We start from the raw sequence: 20397 nt of genomic DNA, 5'->3' as shown, positions 1-20397 counted from the left end.
TCTTCCACAAAATGAAATAAATCTGACTTATGTGTATACAGTCAGATTTACCAACCTCCTCTTTTAATTTTTTTTTTTGGCCACATAGCATATGGGATCTTGGTTTCCCCATCAGGGATCAAACCTGCACTCCCTGCATAGGAACTGTGGAGTCTTAACCACTGGACTGCCAAGGAAGTCACCCAACTTCCTTCCTCTCTTTTAAACCAAGTAGATACTATGTATTTATTTCTTAATACCAGTCTATCATCTAATTTATGAGCTCCAAGAGTCATCAATCATTATCTACCGACTCCTTTATTATATAGATGAAAAACCTGATGTCCAGTCAGGTTAAGGAAATTATATCCAAAGTCCTGGAGTTATTACTGGTAGAAGCAAGACTGGAATCCAGGTTTCTAACAAGAACTGTTCTTTCTATTCTACTATATGGGCTTGTTTAGATGAGGAAAATGCTGCCAGTTTTAGTATATAAATAGGTGTTATAAAGTTTGCCCTGTTCTTACAAGAATTCTTTTTTCTATAATACAGAGGATTAAGCAGTTTTACAATTCTTTTTCCTTTTTAAAATATATAACTTTTTGTTCAAATAAAATCTTACCCAGAATGGTAAATAATACAGATAAAAGAACACGTGTTATCAATGCAGAGGAGGACAACTCCCTTAATTTCCCATTGACCAGAGGCTTAATTATCTGACTAATTAAAATTTTTTTCAATGTTCTTTAGCCCAAACACTATTAAATAAAAACACAAAAGTAAATCACCACATAAAAGTCAGATTTACTAAAATAAAAATCACTGCATAAAGTAGCATATATTAAAGTAAAACATACCTCCCCAAGGGACCTTCGGACCTCAGTCATCACACTCTGAATGTCTTCCTTGGTACTAGAGTATTCTCCCAAGATCCACAATGCTCCTCGGTAAATCCTAAGGCAAGAATACAAGCTATGAAGAACTGACTCGGCCAACAAATCTTGAAGCAGTGGTCTTTTTTTGTGAGTTTAAGCTTAAGGAAGAAAAAAATATTCTGCAGTTCCAAGGGACTATGGATGAAATGTTAAGAAAGAATATAACAAGACACTAAGTTTCTTTGATTCTCTCCTGAAGTCACAAGAATTAAAAGGAAAGTAAGTGTTCTTTATTTAGGAACATTCTACAACTGGTAAACCCAGGAGGTTAAAAAATAAAATACCCAAATGTTTCCCAGAAATGTGTTGTCTTTCATTTTGGACAGAATTTCAAGTAAATTTGATTTTATAACCTACCACTATTAAAAGTATGTATTATTTTTATATAACAAGTAATTCACTGAAGAGGCAGGGGTGCCAAATAGACCAGTGAAAAAGGAAGGAATGCAGAGAATCAAAACTACAGAAAAAAAACCTCAAATAAAGCAAGCAACAATTTTCTAGTTAAAAATGTTGTAGTGAATTAAGTCTTTTCCCTAAGATTTTCCCTAAGATTTTCATTAAATTTATTTCAAAAAAAAATTTTAGAAATTGAAACCCTAAGAGGTTATGGCTGCCAAAAGCTAAACTTTGACATGATTTTTTTTTTCCAGAAAGAAACAAATCTTTCTCACTTCCATAAATCTCAATACATTTTCATATCATAAAACCAATATTGTACTCCCTTCTTTTCTATACAGGCAGATGTAAGGCAAGTCTACTACAATCCATCACATGATTTAAATGAAGCAAACTCAGCTGCAATAGTCCTTTCTCATTAGCAAAGGCTATCTGAAGGGAAACATTACAGATTTAGGCTGTTATTTTCAATGCTCCACTTCAGTAAATGCTAAAGAGGGAATATAAATAATGATGGTATCCCAAAATAGTACCTTTTAAAAATATTTGCCTTATCAGATTATTCCTTGCAAGTGTATAAAATGCAGTTGATACTTAATACTGATTTTGTAAGCTGCAATCTTGAGCTCATTTATTAGCTCTAATAGTTTTGCTTGTATGTGCATGGGGTACAGGGTGGGGGTAATTCTTTCCCTTGTTAATATGGTGGATTACACAGACTGAATTTTTTTAACTAGTCTTGCAATCTCTGTAATAAACCCACTTGATCAAGGTACATAAAAAAACAAATAAAAATACATTTCTTAGTCACTTTAGAATTTATGCTGCTTTAGAGGAAATGAGAATGGAGAAACCTATCTAAATCATACCTACCCACCAAAAATTTTTTTACTGATAGATTATGGATTCACTAAGGGTGAGAGTAGGGGTGACATGTTTCTGACATTTATTTTGTTTCATTTTGTCTTAACTGTTTTAAGACAGCTCTCCTGTCATATTTTCTATCAACTTACCCTTAAAGACAGAAATTGGTAAAATGCTTACTTAACTTTACATTTAAACAGATTTCAAACCTACTTGACAGATTTGATAGCATGAAAGACTTCAAGCATCTTCTCAACAATAAGCATTCTCAGGTTATCAAAGCGCTGAATGGCTTCACGAACAAACTCCAAGACATCTGCAGCTGCTGCTTCATTACTGTCACTGAGAAATTCCATTAACTAAAAGAAAAAAAAAAAGAAGGGATAACAATTACACATTTTCAGAAGAAAATTACCTATTACCTAAGGTTAATAAGTAAACTGAACAAGTTTACAAAGAAAATAATTAATACTTTCCAAATACACAGCAAAATATAAGTTGAGAGACAAGTACCATTATGTAAACAAAGGGATGATGACTTTTCAGTTTACATGCAGGGAAGTTTATTACAAAACACATAATAAAATTGAAGCTAGAGGACTTCCCTGCTAGTCCAGTGGATAAGAATCCACCTGCCCACATAGGAGACACAGGTTTGATTCCTGGTCCAGGGGTCCAGGAAGATCCACATGCCTTGGAGCAACCAAGCCCGTGCCCCGCAACTACTGAGGCCCATCACCCTAGAGTCTGTGCTGCGACAAGAGAAGCCACTGCAATGAGAAGCCTGCACACCACGACTAGAGTAGCCCCTGCTCACCGCAACTAGAGAAAACCCATGTGCAGCAACAAAGGCCCAGCATAGCCAAAAAAAAAACAAAAACTGAAGCTGGAAACCCACAATTCAAAATAAATTAACTGGAGACACAACGTTGTAACCAAAAGTAAAATCATTTCAGAGAAAATTTAGAGCTCAAAGTCAAAATTTCAAATTACAATAACATACCTCATTTGTCTGACAATGACAGAAAGCAAAACATTCTTGGTATGCTAATTTTTCCTCTAACTAAATCCTTCAAATTTAAGAGATAAAATTATTGATTATCTGAAAGAAACTTATTTGCCCTACTGATTGATTTATATACACAGAATATTTTACTATAGGTAATAGTAACAAACATTAAGGGCTTCACTCATAGCTCAGCTGGTTAAGAATCTGCCTATAATGCAGGAGACCTGGGTTTGATCCCTGGGTTGGGAAGATCCCCTAGAGAAGGAAACAGCAACCCACTTCAGTACTCTTACCTGGAGAATCCCATAGACAAAGGAACCTGGCAGACAGTCCATGGGGTCACAAGAGTCGGACACGACTTATCAACTAAACCACCACCAACAAACATTAGTTATAATAGTATATGGAGGTATATCTGTCATTATTTTTGTTGTTGTTTTTTCAGTGAAGATATGAGAGAAAGAAGTCAAAGTCCTTATCCTTTTGAGGTTAGCAGCAGACATAAAGATCTCTTCTTACCGTGAGATTTAGTGATTACAAAGAGCTGAGATTTCCAGAATGTAACTGTCAAATAACTAAAATTTCCTAATTTTTATTTTTAGAGAATTTCAAGATTAAGATCACTGGGATTACATACCACAGGAATAACATTTGCAGCCATATCTGGAAATCGGACAGAACAGGAATGCAATGTTCGCACAAGTAGTTGTCTGTATTTGTCAGTATCTTCATGCTCTGACACATTATTTGTTTTAATTACTTCCTTCTTAAGGACAATAACCAGCTGTAGAACAAAGCAAAAATAAGTGAGAATGACATCATGTTTGACTTGACAGCTTACAAAGTGCTGTCAGAATTTTGTTTTACCTCTTCAACATTCCTAGAGGAGACAAGATCCAGTGCTAACTGCAGAGTCTTCTTGCGTACTTCTAAGTCTGGTGTGCTCAATACTCTTAGGATGTCCATAACCAGATCCTAAAAAAGAATAGAAATAATCTAGAATTAATATCAGTATTTCTGGTCACAAGAAGAAAATCTTAACTGTAGAATAGAGGGTTCTATCATGACCTTAATTCTCTGATCACTAATAAAATCACTACTGTTGGATAAAACAGATAATTTGAGTTGCCTGATATAAGGCAACATGAAGTATGTAGTATCACATATGATGCATTCAAACTGAACACGTTTACTCTGTCAAGCTTTAGCTCAAACGTGCAGTTTATAGGAAATACAGAAGTCAGAGCAACAAGCTAAATGACACCAAAAAAAGTAACCAGATACATCCAGGAGGAGTCTCTCAAACAAGTCAGTGTTCTGAAAAAATGATACTGTTCAAATTAAGAGACTCAAGGAACCACACATCACAATTACATACATCACAACCAAGTGTGATGTATGGCTATAAACAGGAAAAATCAAACCAAAAGAGTGTTTTAGGAATATCTGGGAAAATTGGATGACTCATTAACAATTTTGTTAAGTGAGATAATGTTATTTTGGCTCTGCAGGAAACTAATATTTTAAAGAAGCATACTTAAAATTCTATAGCAAGTGTTCTTAAATATAGCAAAACAAAATATTTCATTTCTTTAAAACTTTATATTTTTTTAAAATTCTGATAAGAATGTTCTAAAATTTTTAAGGATAAACTCCTCTATAACCATTACTTATATATACCAGTTGTTAATATCTCACCACATTTGCTGTGTCTTATTCTCTATACTCCGAAATGTTTCACTGTATACCCAAGAGTAAGAAAAATTTCATATATAACACAATTATCAAATTTAGAGAACTTAACACTGATTAATGATACTATTAACTAATAGAGTTTGCATTCACATTTCCCCAACTTTCCCAATAATGTCCTTTATAGAAAATGTTTTTGTTGTTACTGATCCAGGATCAGCATTGAACGTAGCTTTATTTTTATCATGGGGCTTTAGTTTTATAATAATCATTGTCACAGATTAAACAGGTATATTGATAATTTTCTAGAATCTAATAATCTTTCATTCTCCGTTGGTGTTAATTACTTTGCAAAAAATGTAAATTAAACTAAAACAAATATATCTCTACTTGTAAGAACACCAAGTGCAGTACAAACAGAAAAGATAAAAGGTAACACATTAATTCATGTTAGAAATTATTTTTAATAACAAAGACAATACCCCAAAAGGCTACGGTGCTTCAAGAGTTATACCTTAGTTGACCAAAATTTAAACCCCCAAATCTCCAAGCATTTAAGCTAACCAAGATGAAAAGTATTGGGAATCATTTCAATTTGAAAGAAGATTCTATTTAGGATTTCTCCGTTTCAGAAATATTTACCTGTAGTACTCGTTCATGAGCAGGATGTTCTTTTAACTCTATCAATCGATCCAGAACTATAAGCTTTACATTGTTGTCACTCTCCTTAATAATTAAATCAATGTAACACTGAGCAGCAGCCTATGTAAAAAAAAGAAATACATTTTAAGAACACATTCATCTATCTTAAACATAGAGTCTGAAAATAAGTAAAGCCTCCAAGAAGCCAAAATACATTCACTATCCTGCACTGAAAATTTATGCATTTTTCTCAGAGGAATGTGTCCCTCTACTATCCAAGTTCTAACAAATTTCATTATTTTTTTAAATTACAAAAAATTGGAAGCATCACAAATTAAAAGGATGAGAAGAGGTTGTTACAGGCAGAAACCCTCATTAACAGCCAAAAATTAAGGGCTGAACCTAAGGAACAAGGCAGAAAAAAGCAGATAGAGAATCCCAAACAGTTTGGCTACTAAGCAACTTTTAAGTTTAGGTACAAACTCTAACCCACTTGCATTATAGAACAGAAAAAATCAAGAATATAAAGATGGCTCTGAGTCATTAAAAGCAAAGGGCAAAGAAGCAAATCTGAAAGAGCTCCTAATGACTAAAGCTAGGAAAATTTGATCAACAAAATAATAATATTGGATTATAACCCATAGCATAAAACATCCATACTGATATAAAGAAGAAAAGGAAGGAAAGGAGAGAGGGAGGAAGGGAAGAAGGGATGAAGGAGAAGGGACAGTTCCTCCCTGCAGAACTCCAAATAGTAAGTGCAGAATGCGGGTAACAAAAAATCACCATTAGAATATCATAATAGAAACTGCTATAGAAAAGATCTACTGATATGTGCTAAATTAGTTGGGTATAAGTCTAAGGAGAAATAGGATATTTGCAGAGTTTCTAAGTATGTTCTCAAAATATTTATTGATTACAAAAGGAAAAATCATAAGTCAACAGTAGAGAAATCTGACAGAGACCACCTTCACCGAATGATCAAGTTTAACATCACCAGTAATAAGGTATATCAGCATCATGTAGGATAGGATACACTGAGAATGGTGTAGCACTTCTGTGGTACTTCCCTAAAATATTTGCACATTAAACTAATGAGGAGAAAATGCCAGACAAACCAAAATTAAGAGATATTTTACAAACAAACTGACCCAGTACTCTTCAAAAGTATCAATGTCATGAAAAACAAGGAAAGGCTGAGGAACTGTCCCAGACTAGAAGGACACGGACACATGATAACTTAGTGTTACATGGGATCCTAGACTGAATTCTTGGACAGAGAATGAACTTTAGTAGGATAACTGATGAAATCTGAATAAAGTCTATAGTTTAGTTAACAATATTGTTCCAATCATAATTTTAACTTTGACAGCTACACAATTGTTATGCAAGACATGAACATCATGGGAAGCTGGGTGAAAGGTAATGGGAACTTTGACCTATTTTTGCAACTTTTCTATAAGTTTAAAATTACTTCAAAATAACACATTAAAAAAGAATTTTTTAAGTATTGGTGGTAAAAGCACTAAATTCCCCTATTTATACAATCTGGTTTTCTACAATAATTCATTCTATGAATAGAGTAGGGTTCCTCACATAGTCTTGACAGTATATTAAAATATTTCATTATCAAAGACATTCACTGGAACTGTTTTAGGGTCCATTATTTAGGATTCAGCATCCATTTCCCCAGGTCTATTTCTTAATGTAACTGAAGTATGGGGTGGAGATCTTAAAATACCAGTATCATGCTCCAGAAACTACAAATACTACTATTCTGTCACTTTTACTCTTTATATACATACAAAAGCAGAAAGTAAAAAAAGAATGTTGGACTACATTGGAAATCAAAGAATTTTTGTAAGGTTACTAAATCAAGTGAGAAGACAGCATGTCTATCATCTAACTGGCACACAGACACATAAAAAAGGACAGTACCTTGATGGCAGTGGGTGCACTAGAGAGGGTTACTAATGTTCCAGCAGCTTCGTATTTTACAGCAGGGCTAGATGACTGTAGTAAGTTATAGATGCAGCGAATGAAACGAGCCCTTTCTGATGGATTAGCATGACAGACCTGGAGAAGAAAACATTTAGGTTTCAACTGAATTCAGGAACACTTGCTTTCAAACACATTCTTAAAAGACAGATGTCAGCTTATGGGATACACTGCTGCTGCTGCTAAGTCACATCAGTCGTGTCCAACTCTGTGCAACCCCACAGACAGCAGCCCACCAGGCTTCCCCGTCCCTGGGATTCTCCAGGCAAGAACACTGGAGTGGGCTGCCATAGTTTTCTTCATTTGAAAGCTAAGAGATGTTGGCCAATGCAGGGTGAGACACCATGATACAACACCGGTAATTTCAGGAAGAAATAGATTTTACTTCAAATAACTAACTGTTACAGCTACTCATTCATTTATTCATTCAATAATAATTTATATTTCCACTCTTTCATAAAAGATTTTCAGATGGCTTATAAGTAAAGACATGCACACTATACACAAGACATTAACCAAGTAACTAACACGCGTACTGTAACAGGTATTAAATTTTGTCCTACATTCTATTCTGGATGTCACATCAAAAAGGTATACATGATGGATTATATGAATTTCAATAAATAATAACAGAAAAATACTAGCTTTTTAATAAAGCAAGAGCACTTCTTTTTCAAATACTACTATTGTACTTATTATTTGGGACCATATTCAATGTTGAGAAGACAATTAACATTTTCTATTCCACTCTAAATGCATCTTAATACTTTTATCTGTGAAGTAAATATTTCTTATTTTTTCTCTCTTGAAGCTAGCATTTATGTTAGATTTTTCTAAAATGTACACAGTCAAATCTCTATTACTCCACTAAGACTCAAAACCTCTTTCCTCTCACTATAACCTGGACCCTACTAGACAAAGAAGTCATTGGACAGCAGAGAACTCCTACTTTTGAGAATCTCAGTGGCATCCCTGAACCATACAGATGAATTACATTTATATATTTACATATGTAATGTTCATAGTTCTGGCTTCATCTTAAATGTCAATTCAAAATGACTGGATAACCTGTGTTGAAAGGGGCCTCTTTCCTGCAGAAGCAAAGAGGATGTAATGAGTTAGCAGGGCCCACTATGTATTCTGTTCATGCCATTCTATGCAATAAAAGTCATTCCTAACATATATTTTTGTTGGCCTCCAATGGTATTAAAAGCAACACTGCATGTTACTGCATCTTTTATTTTCTCAGAATATTAAGATACAATCAATTTTTTGAAGGATATATTGAATTAAAATGTTGTCAATAAAGTACTTCATTTTAAAACCCAAATCTCTGATCAAGTTTTAGAATTCCTGTGAGTCAATGGCATAAAATGTCATTTTAACATATTTAAAATCTTTCTATTCTCTTTTACAAACAAGGAACAAAAATATATTTAAGATTTTTTCTTGTTTGTCTTTAGATTTCCAAAGTAGTTGGGTATGTATTCAAAAAAAAGATCTTGATTTTTAGTTCAAAGCCTAATTCATAGTCAATTCAGTGACTAAGCAGTACAAAACAATTTCTTCACATATGTATTGGGTCAAACCATGAATTTTTACAGAATTCTGTATGGAGATTAAGAAAGAATGGAAGAATCTGGAAAATATGACAAACCAAAGGGAGTAGGAAATACTTGAATAGGCCATGCTGCAAAATATTTCTACTGTTAAAACATATTACCCCACCAATTCAGTTGTGCCCTCAAGACTGTATAACCTTATCTCGAACTCTTAATTTTACCCATTATAGATTAGTTTTACCTTATAAATTAGTTCAACGATAACCAACTGAAGAATGTCTCCAAATGTCTGAACTTGATCAATACAAGTACTTAGGTAATCCAAAGCTCGATCCTAAAAAAAAAAGAATATATTTATCAAACTCAACCTCATTCAATAAAAGGACTTAAAGAACTTTAAAAAGCATACACAACTAAACCTAAAACAAATGAGGGAATCAGGGCAAAGAAAAATTAATTGAAGGAAAAAAATAAAGATGAACACATTACCTGATTCAGGGTATCTACACAACCTAAATAAACCAATTGCCTATGAATACAGTTATTTCTATTTCTGAGACCTAAAATAAAAATCTCACTGATTCTCACACCCTTAACACTGTAACATAGAGAACTATGGTCTCATCAACTTCTCTATAGTAAAAGTATCAATAAATTTTATCGAAATTCTAATTATGTAGGTATATAGCATAACACCAAAAACACAGGTCGATAAAACCAACTGTACAAAAGGACAAAACTTTGTGGCCCAAATAAGCAGCATTCTTATAATCTTGTTTACAAAGATAAAATGATAGCATATAGATTTCAGAAGAATGGATAGATTCCATTATTTTTTCAGTCTTCATGCATATTTTGATAATAAATACTGGATGGCAAAAGTTCTAAGATTAAATGCCACCAATGTGTGCAGAATCTCTGCTAACCAGCAGAAGAATAAACTTTAATCACCAGCAGAGCTGGATATAGGGCTGACATTTACATACGAAGTTTGAAAAGCCTAACAAAAACTTACATCTACATTGAAGTCCACCCTCTTTCAAAGCTATGGCTCGGGACAGACCCTATAAAGAACTTCTGTTTTTCTCTATTAAACAATTTTAGATCTTTACCAACAGAAGGAAAAATAAAGCCCCAAACCTGGGTGCCAAAGCATATGGCCACAATAATTTCAATCCAGAAGAACTGTAAAATGGCTGTTATTAAAAATGTCTGTCTGATGTGTACTTAAAAACAGAAAAGAACACATACACAAGCAATATACCACAAAATGAATTTTTAAACTCTATTTTTATATAAATTAAATTCAAAAATCTAAAAAAAATCAAAATAATACAAATCATATGTACTACAAACAAAATTACTAAAAACTTATGTAATATCTTTAATTCTCACTTAAATAGTCATAAAAGTATTTTTTAAAAAGTACTTCACCTGATCTGCATGAATTAGCATCATAAATGCATTTCTTTTGCAACTTGCATCCTTCTCATTCACCAGAAAATCATGTATCAATTCAGGAGCATCCGGTATAAGATGTTCAAAGTTTCTTCAAATAAAACAGGTAATATTCATATTTAGTAACTCTCTGGACTCTACCAAAATTAACCTTTATCAAACCTTATACCATTATTAATTGTTTTGCTTTTTTAAACTTTAAATCAATTAGAAAATTGTGAGTATGAATCAGAAATTTACATCTTCATCTATTTATCGAATTGTGCTTTTTAGTTCAAATTAGAGAAAGCTGATTTACTCAACATGCTATCTATCAACTGGACAGCTCTAATTTCTCTTTCATATACTTTAGGGCTATAATATTGATGCTCATAATGACAACTTTGAGGTACTGAAAGATCCTACATTAAGGATTATTGGAGGGACTTCCCTGGTGGCCCAGTGGCTAAGACTGTGCTTGCAATGGAGGGGGGCCAGTACTCAATCCCAGGTCAGGGAGCTAGATCCCACATGCTACAACTAAAGATTCTGCATGCTGCAGCTAAGATCCCTTGCAGCCATATAAATTTTTTAAATATTAAAAAAAAAAGAATTATTGGAGAAGAAATAGTCCCTTCAATTTTACTATTTATGCACTGTATTTATCTACTAATTTCTTACTTTGAAAACTTAGAAGTGTTTGTATTGTATACAGAACAATGAACACCTGTTTAATAAAAACCATCCCCTAGCCCTTTTTCCCCCCTAACTTTAACAATAATTAATTCATAGTCATTTTGGTTTCACCTGTCTCACTTCCTCTCCTCCCATATTATTCTGAAACAAATCCGAGACCATTTAACATTTCTTCTGTAAATGTATCAGTATGCGTCTCTAAAATTAAGAACTTTCTTTTCAAACTAACATTATCATGTAGTAAAAACTAATAATTTCTTACTATCATCATACAGACTGTTCAAATTTTCAGTTGTCCTATAATCATCATAATTTTTTTGTGTGTACTCTAAGTTTAAATTCTGAAATCTGTGTAATCTGTACTGATAACTTCCAAGGAACTCTATATTATTAACCAGATTACCACCTTCCTGAACAGATACAAAATCCAATATAACTGTGAAATTACTAAATTACTGACTATTAAAGTACAAAGATGTTTATATAAATTACATCCTAATTCTAAATAAACTGACACCACTGACTGTAAAAACCAAGCATTCCAGCCTAAAGTCCAAAATTTTCAGTTTTCTAAGAACAGGAATCAGCTGAGAACTGCAACCCTTCCTATTAAAAAGTTTCCTCCTTAAGGCCTCTAAGTATAAAAAGATAAGACCCACATCCCGCAAAAAGAGAATTCTAAAATAAGGCCAAAACCTCAAAGTTATGGGCTAAGCAAGTTAATAAATTAATTAACTGGGCTGGAGTACTAAAATTGAGAAAGACAGGTAGTGACATAAACTGGAAAGCATACAACCTGTTTAAATGGGGCCCCTGCCATTCACTTCCAGCAGATTACTGTCATGTAGAAACCAGGACCTGGTGTTGCCAGATCTTTTTGACTTTTCAATGTTAACAACTTAATAAGGAAAAATGTTCAGGCTAATCAAAACATATTTGCAAGGTACATAAAATCTGTAAGGAACCACTCTGAAACTTCTTCTGGTCTGAAAGACTAAACAGTCCATAGAGAAGTAAGCCAAAGGAGGACTTTATCTACCTATAGATAGTATAGATGGCCAAAACAGCATTTCTTCTAACATAGCTGTGTCGATGCTCCAAACAAGCACGGATAGCTGGCATTAAAGGTTCCAGCAATTCTGCCTCTTTCAACTTGCAAAGAAAACGAAGAGTAGATCCTCGAATAAATTCATTAGGATGCTGAAGATCCTGATATAAAAATCAAATATGAAATGCTGAGTCCCAGTATTTTACAAAAAACCACAATGTTTATATACAAAATTTTTCAATTAAAAAAAATTAGGAAGTAGGTTTCAGGACAAATACCTAGATTATTACACAATTTCCATCAGATTCCTATATATAAAAGCAATTTTTACTTATCGCATCAATGTCTTGTATTCTATGTGTCACTGTTTTTTATTAATAACACATAAAAATGCATGGAAAGTATCTGGAAAAAAGCAACAATAAAACTTTTCACAATAATTTTTTACAACTTCTGCTTCAAATATCTAAAACTTACATTTCTGAGGTTTCATTTAAAAAATTAAAACAGAGCCCACACCACCAACTTTACAATTATTTAAAAATCTAAGCAATATTTGGAAATAATTACGGTTTAGTTTACCTTCCTATATGCATCACAAACAAGGATCATTTCATGTAAAAGCCTCCCATCTGGAGTTGTTTTAGGAACAATTTCCCAAAATACCAGAAGTAATTTTTTGATGGTATGATCCTGAAGAGGCAGTACAAAGCGAATGATGGTCATCAGAAGTCCAGGAAGTTTTTCACCATTCAGAATCATAATGATTACTTTCTTCAAAGCTTCAGTCTTTGACTTCACATCTCCTTTTTCTGATTAAAAAAAAAAAAATTTTTTTAAGCACAATTATTTTAAAAGAAAATTCCTCAGATAATTTTAAAAGCAATTAACAAAATAAAACATGTTCTCACTTTATCAGAGGCAATAGTAATAAAGGTACCAACCCAAGTGACAAGGGTTTTCCACCTGGCTCTGCCAAAAACAAGCTGTATGATTTTAGAGTCATTTATCTCTGAACCTCATGATTCTTTACATATAATAGAAAAGCACTGGATTAGATCTTTGACCCCAAACCAATGGAGTTAATGTGGAAGCCATGAATCTATAGGTATACCAAAAAATGTGTATCTCAAACACACCTGTAGCTATTTTTCAAAATGTAAACACATACGTTATATGCTTTGGAATTCAAAGTAGCTTTTAGTCAGTACCTATTTTCTAAACCAAAGTTACAGCCACTATTATGAACGGTGGGGATGGGGATAAGTGACCTTTTTTCAACATTAGGAAGAACCTCTAACTCGAAAAAGTTGGGAATTAACAGACTAAATTAATTCCAAAATCTCATCATATTTCTACAGATTATAAAACTTCAGAATCTTTCTTGAGAAATTACCTAAAAAATTGGAGGAAAGTTAAAATGTACTGGATCAGCAACCATTATTTATAATTAAGGATGACACATTTAAGATAAGATGCTAGTTTACTGTTACTTAACCTAAAAATAAGCACTCTATATTATGCAAAACAATCTATAATTTCACATCATTACTGCATACTGAAGAATTTATGGTTAAAATCTTTTGGATCCAAAATTTGAAGGCAGAAACTTAAAAGACAAGTAGGCTGAATACTAACGAATTTAAGGTATGCATTAAAAATGCAACACAGGACTTCCTGGTCCTGTGGGAATTCTACAATGGATAAGAATTCGCCTGCCAATGCAGGGGACACGGGTTCAAACCCTGGTCCAGGAAGATTCCACAAGTCTCTGAGCAACTAAACCTGAGCCACAACTACTGAGCCCAAGTTCTAGGGCTTGTGAGCCACAACTACTGAAGCCAGTGTGGCTAGAGTCCATGCTTGTTAAGAGAAGCCACCTCGGTGAAAAGCCAGCCCACAGCAACCAACAGCAGCCGCCAGCCCAATCTCCCTGCAGCCAGAGAAAGCCTGTGAGAAGCAACAGAGACCCAGCGCAACCAAAAATAAATAAATAAATAACCTCTTTAAAAGAATCGAACACAGTGAGGGTTACTGCCAAAGTTATACCGTAAGTGTCAATGTGAGGTGAAAAAGTGTTATGCTCAGTTGTGCCCGACTGCCCAACTCTTTGCACCCCATGGATGGCAGCTCGCCAGGCTCCTGTGTCCATGGACTTCTCCAGGCAAGAATACTGGCGTGGGTTGCCATTCCCTTTTCTAGGGGATCCTCCCGACCCAGGAATTAAAGCCAGGTTTCCCACATTGCAGGCAGATTCTTCACCGTCTGAGCCACCAGGGAAGCCTTTTAAGTGTCAATGTTTTTGTTTAAAACAGACTAACTTCTTATGCATCTCTCCATGCTTCACAGTAGCTACACATGGGAAAAAACCCAAAAAACTGTGTGCCATATCAAATCAAGAAATGAACAAACGTAAAAGGATGAAGTTAAGCATTAATCTGGGCAGACCTCCAGTTTTTTCTTTTTTTCTAATACGTATTTATTCATCTGGCTGCTCTGAGTCTTAGCGGCAGCATGGGATCTAGTCCCCTGATCAGGGATCAAACCCAGCCCCTACTGCATTGTGAGCATGCAATCTTAGCCACTGAAAAATCCACTTGTAACTAAAGGTTAAGAAGTTTTAAAAGTAAGTTTATTAGTAAACTTGTAAAAAATCAACACCATTTATTTCAAGTTCCTCAATCCTTATTTCCCTTTATTCTAACAATGCAAATTGAGGTGAAGAATGCTTCTTTTCACATCCTCAAAATTTTCAGAGGTTCTTCTCCTTTATGAAAAATAGTTTTAAATATCAATTTAATTCACCAAAATATACTCCAGGAAATGTATAGTCATCAGGGCTCATATCGAGTGATCAAAGGTAAAGTGAAATTAAACCATATCAGTGTTTCACCAAACAAAACTATTTGTTACTCAAATTGAAAACTATTTCTAAATCTTTTCATCTCAACTCTATTGAAATACAGTCAAAAATAAACGTAAAATTCAACACTACTTATTTATTTACTTAGTAGGTAAAGTATAGTTAAGAAAAGAGTATTTTTACAGTTAAGGACAAGTTTGTCTTTTACCTTATCACCCACCAATAAACTTAAGTATTTGGGGGGTTTAAAAGTGAAAACCTTTAAATTATGAAAATTTGAAGATTTTGAAATTAGAAAAAAAAAGTAATGAAAGTTTATTCAATTTGTATTCCATTCTACTCTTACATGAATATGGGGGAAAAAAGGAAATACAGTATGTGTGGTTTTTGTAAACGAACAAGATCAGCTTAAATGCCATAAAAAAAGTTTATTTTTCCTTCTCTAGAAATAGGCCTCAATAGAAACCGAATATTATGTAACCTAAAATCACAAGGTATTCCATTACTGCTGATTAAGAGCAGGAACATGCAACTAAAATATCATCTCCTTTCAAACTGTAAACTATCTTCTAAAAGACACTATCAAGATCTGAAGCATAAATTTCCCTTTAGTCTGTTTTAAACAGCAGTTATCACTTTAAGTAAAACTTATTTTTATTAGTTCAATTAAGCAAGAATTATTATCTTGGAACGTGCATTACTTTAAAAAAATTTTGACAGAATTACAAAAAGGAGATACAGTACATACTTTTAAAATTCAGAAATAAAATTTTTGTTTTCTTCTTTGCATAAATGCTTTAAAAATCAAAAGCATAAACGTTTTTGAGAAAACATATATATGTTCCAGTGTTGACTTCATTTGTTCAACAGGCAGTAAAACAAAAAGAACAAGCTAAGTAATATGAAGCTAAGTGCACAAAGAAATTAAAACATTCTAATACACACTGTTAATCTGTTATCTACAGAGAACTGTCAGCTACATTTAAACAAGCCATTATGTTATCTTGAGGAATAGCTAAAAACTAAACCATTATATTTATTTAGCCCCTCCCCACCGTGATATAAGCTAAGCTGAGATGTTCTTTTATTTCCAAAAACCAATACTGCAGGCCTAAAGTAACACATTTCCATTTTTAGCAAGACAAAGTTTTATTGAAGAGATCTTAAAAAAAATTAAGTATTTCTAATTATAAAGGAACTTGAAATGCAGGTGAACTTTTTACTTTCATTTTCAAAATATTACCAACATTTACCTAGATCATTTTTTAAGCTAATTTCAGACGGTGGTTCTGAATCCATTGGCACGTTAATTAACGTATAGCATACGTTCTCGGCAGCCGTCATGGTTCCCGGTTACAGCCTACTCTCGATACAAGATTTAAAGATAACAGATGCAAAAAAAAAAAAAAAACCTAGAAAAAGAAATATAAAGATATTACAACCGAAAAAACAAAAACAGAACCAGCAACTATCGTGATCTTTTCTGTCTAAAGTTCATTCAGCTTGGCTTATGAATTTTACAGCATTAGACGGGGAGGGTCCATCTATATTACGTTGCATAGAAATAAATCCTGATGTATTAAAACACACACTTGTCAGCCTTAGCCTAAGTTACATTATCTCTCACCCCACAACCCCGCCCAGAGTCTAGAAAGCTGTACTGCAGAATTAAAGCACACAATACAGTGACAAGTCCCCCAGCCTCACCCCATCACGATATAAAAGTGACTTTTAAACATAATACACAATCTGAACTTCTGAAGTTAAAAAGATCCCGTGCAAAAATACTCTGCTTAAAACCCTTACAGCGCTTTAATACGTTCACCTATGCGACCCGACTCTGTGGACCAGGAGTCCCTCAACTGGTGCTCTGCACCCCCACGCCCCTTCCCCGTTCCTTCCCTCCTGCAAAGGAAGCCCCGGCCGGGAATGGCGAGCCCCGGGGGCTTGGAAGGGAGAAGACCCCCGGCCAGTAGGCAGGCCAGGATGGGGCGGCCCGCTCAGAGCTTCCCAACCCTGCACTCCACTTCGCCAGGCCCGGAGGCTAGCGGCCTAGTCGCTCCCCTTCCTCATCTCCCCGCTAGAGCCCGGTTCCTCCGACTCTGCCCAGCCCAGGGAGCTCCTCCAAGATGAGGGGGCTTGTAGGCCGTTACCTGACTCCGAGAGGCAGCAGCTGGGGCAACCGCGGAACCGTAAACTCCGGCTCCAACCCGCAGCAGCGGCGGCGGACCCGCAGAGTCCTCCGCTGACGTGGAAGGGGGTGGGGAGCCGACCCAGGCCGCAGCCACCTAGACCCTACGGCAACTCAGAGAGGACAAGCCCTCTCCGTCCTGCGCCTGCGCGCTCCGAGTACGTCGCAAGCATTTCTGGTTCCAAAGGAACTTTAAAAGCCTCTTCCTGTTTTGTTATCGTTGGCTGCTTTAGGCCGAAGAGGACACTGGAAACACAAGCTAAGTTTTCCCTGCAAGCCTGAATTAGGCGTTGAGGTCATTTAAACACTACTTAGAAATTGTATTTTCTGCCAGAAACTCCACAGCAGCCAATGGAGGAGAGGGAGTGCTTGGACTCAAGAACATTTTACAGGACTGATGGCCTAGTGGGAAAGAATGCTATCCTGGGAGCTGGAATCCCTTTTCTAGCTCACCCACGAATAAACTGGGAAAGTAACTAAATACAATTTGAGGAAGTAACTTCAGTTCTTCCAAGAGACACTAGTTGTATGAAGATCCATTTCAGTTCTTAACGCCTCTGCCTCTGCGGTTAGGCTGGAGTTGCTTGAACATCAAAGTCGCACTGGTTTTGATTTCTGGTCTTTGTTTAGTAACGGTCCCTTTCATGATCCTTTAGAAGAACCTAGATTAAATTTTTTTATGCATAAAGGGAGACTGACAGTCACTGTTTTAAAGGATTTTATCTGTTTCCAAAGACCTAATTGTTACAGCTACAATCAGCCATAGTACCTCCGATTTTGCACATTTAAGGTTCCACATTCTCACCCCTCCCACCTCCCCCCCACCCCCCACAGGAGGATTTTCTGACCAATCATTAATAATAAAAACTTCTTTGAGGCCTTAAGCAAAATATTGTGAATACAAAGAGACCTGACAGAACCTAACATAAACAGGCTCACCTCTGGGAGATAGAACACAAACAGTGCTTCTCTATCCAGAATCCAGATATTTTGAGGTTTGTTCTTTCTAGAACCATCAGACAAAAGTAAATTCTTTGATAACCCAAAATATATCACAAAAGCCACGTGCTCCTCAAACCCATCATTCATTTTATTAAAACTCTTTTTCTTGAGATCCCATATCTTCTTCACCTCAGTTCAGTTCAGTCGCTCAGTCATGTCTGACTCTTTGCAACCCCATCAATTGCAGCACGCCAGGCCTTCCTGTCCATCACCAACTCCCAGAGTTCACTCAGACTCACGTCCATCGAGTCCGTGATGCCATCCAGCCATCTCATCCTCTGTCGTCCCCTTCTCCTGCCCCCAATCCCTCCCAGCATCAGAGTCTTTTCCAATGAGTCAACTCTTCGCATGAGGTGGCCAAAGTACTGGAGTTTCAGCTTTGGCATCATTCCTTCCAAAGAAATCCCAGGGCTGATCTCCTTGCAGTCCAAGGGACTCTCAAGAGTCTTCTCCAACACCACAGTTGAAAAGCATCAATTCTTCGGCGCTCAGCCTTCTTCACAGTCCAACTCTCACATCCATACATGACCACTGGAAAAACCATAGCCTTGACTAGACGGACCTTAGTCGGCAAAGTGATGTCTCTCCTTTTGAATATACTATCTAGGTTGGTCATAACTTTTCTTCCAAGGAGTAAGCATCTTTTAATTTCATGGCTGCAGTCACCATCTGCAGTGACTGTGACCGCAGCCCAAAAAGATAAAGTCTGACACCGTTTCCACTGTTTCCCCATCTATTTCCCATGAAGTGATGGGACCAGATGCCATGATCTTCGTTTTCTGAATGTTGAGCTTTAAGCCAACTTTTTCACTCTCCTCTTTCACTTTCATCAAGAGGCTTTTTAGCTCCTCTTCACTTTCTACTAGAAGGGTGGTGTCTTCTGCATATCTGAGGTTATTGATATTTCTCCCAGCAGTCTTGATTCCAGCTTGTGTTTCTTCCAGTCCAGCATTTCTCATGATGTACTCTGCATAGAAGTTAAATAAGCAGGGTGACAATATACAGCCTTGACGTACTCCTTTTCCTATTTGGAACCAGTCTGTTTTTCCATTCTTCCAATTGTAAACAAAAAGAAAATCTTGTATAGCTATAGTACAATATCAAATCCAGGAAATTGACATTGATACAACTCAGTCCTCATTCATATTTTACCAGTTTTACATGTACTCATTGTGTATTTAGTTCTGGGCAATTATATCAAGCTAAGATTCATATGATTACCACTAATAATTCCATTACAAATCTCCCTCCTATCATCTTTCCATCATTGTCCCTTCCCCCCTTAACCCCTGGATACTATTAACCTGGTCCCCATGTATGTAATTTTTTTATTTCAAGAATGCAATATAAATGAATTACACAATGTAACCTTTTAGTTTGGCTTTTTCACTTAAGGTTAATTCCCTTGAGATCAACCCAAGCTATGTGTGCAACAAGTTATTCCATTTCTGTCTTTAACATGGAATTTTCACAAATGCAGTTATCTAGTTTCCAATTCCACTTCCCAAGAAGTGGCAATCTATCAGCATGAAATGACCCATAAGGCATTAAAAACTAAACTTAGCAGTAACAAAAGCTCAGCAGTTTGAGTCTGCACTGAAAGTTGTCATTGCCAGTGCATATGCATTACTGTATATATTTTTTTAAATTAACTTATTTAATTGGAGGCTAATTACTTTATAATATTGGTTTTTGCCATACATTGACATGAATCAGCCATCATTGTACATGTGTTCCCCATCCTGAACCCCCCTCCCACCTCCCTCCCCATCCCATCCCTCAGGGTCATCCCAGTGCACCGGCCCTGAGTGCCCTGTCTCATGCATCGAACCTGGACTGGTGATCTGTTTCACATATGGTAGTATACATGTTTCAGTGCTGTTCTCTCAAATCATCCCAACCTCACCTTCTCCCACAGAGTCCGAAAATCTGTTCTTTACATCTGTTTCTCTTTTGCTGTCTCTCATATAGGGTCACCATTACCATCTTTCTAAATTCCACATATATGTATTATTATACTGTATTGGTGTTTTTCTTTCTGACTCACTTAACTCTGTATAATAGGCTCCAGTTTCATCCA

At 35.6% G+C, this 20397-nt stretch overlaps 1 protein-coding gene across 1 annotated transcript in view; it reads right to left on the bottom strand.

The window, feature by feature from the left end:
- Positions 1-16498, bottom strand: part of COPB1 (COPI coat complex subunit beta 1) — a 33250-nt gene extending 16752 nt beyond the window's left edge. Inside the window, exons 1-11 of the mRNA XM_068988344.1 lie at positions 16378-16498; positions 12844-13073; positions 12253-12422; positions 10515-10629; positions 9322-9414; positions 7459-7596; positions 5521-5640; positions 4054-4161; positions 3824-3970; positions 2391-2536; positions 837-933 (exon numbers count right to left, since the gene is read on the bottom strand). Of these exons, the coding sequence (XP_068844445.1) occupies positions 837-933; positions 2391-2536; positions 3824-3970; positions 4054-4161; positions 5521-5640; positions 7459-7596; positions 9322-9414; positions 10515-10629; positions 12253-12422; positions 12844-13073; positions 16378-16468 (1455 nt within the window). The 5' untranslated portion in view covers positions 16469-16498. The remainder of the gene's footprint in view (positions 1-836; positions 934-2390; positions 2537-3823; positions 3971-4053; positions 4162-5520; positions 5641-7458; positions 7597-9321; positions 9415-10514; positions 10630-12252; positions 12423-12843; positions 13074-16377) is intronic.
- Positions 16499-20397: the final 3899 nt, after the last annotated feature.

The sequence above is a fragment of the Capricornis sumatraensis genome, chromosome 16, assembly GCF_032405125.1.
Source record: "Capricornis sumatraensis isolate serow.1 chromosome 16, serow.2, whole genome shotgun sequence".
NCBI lineage: Eukaryota > Metazoa > Chordata > Mammalia > Artiodactyla > Bovidae > Capricornis > Capricornis sumatraensis.
This window is presented reverse-complemented; position numbering and strand designations above follow the sequence as displayed.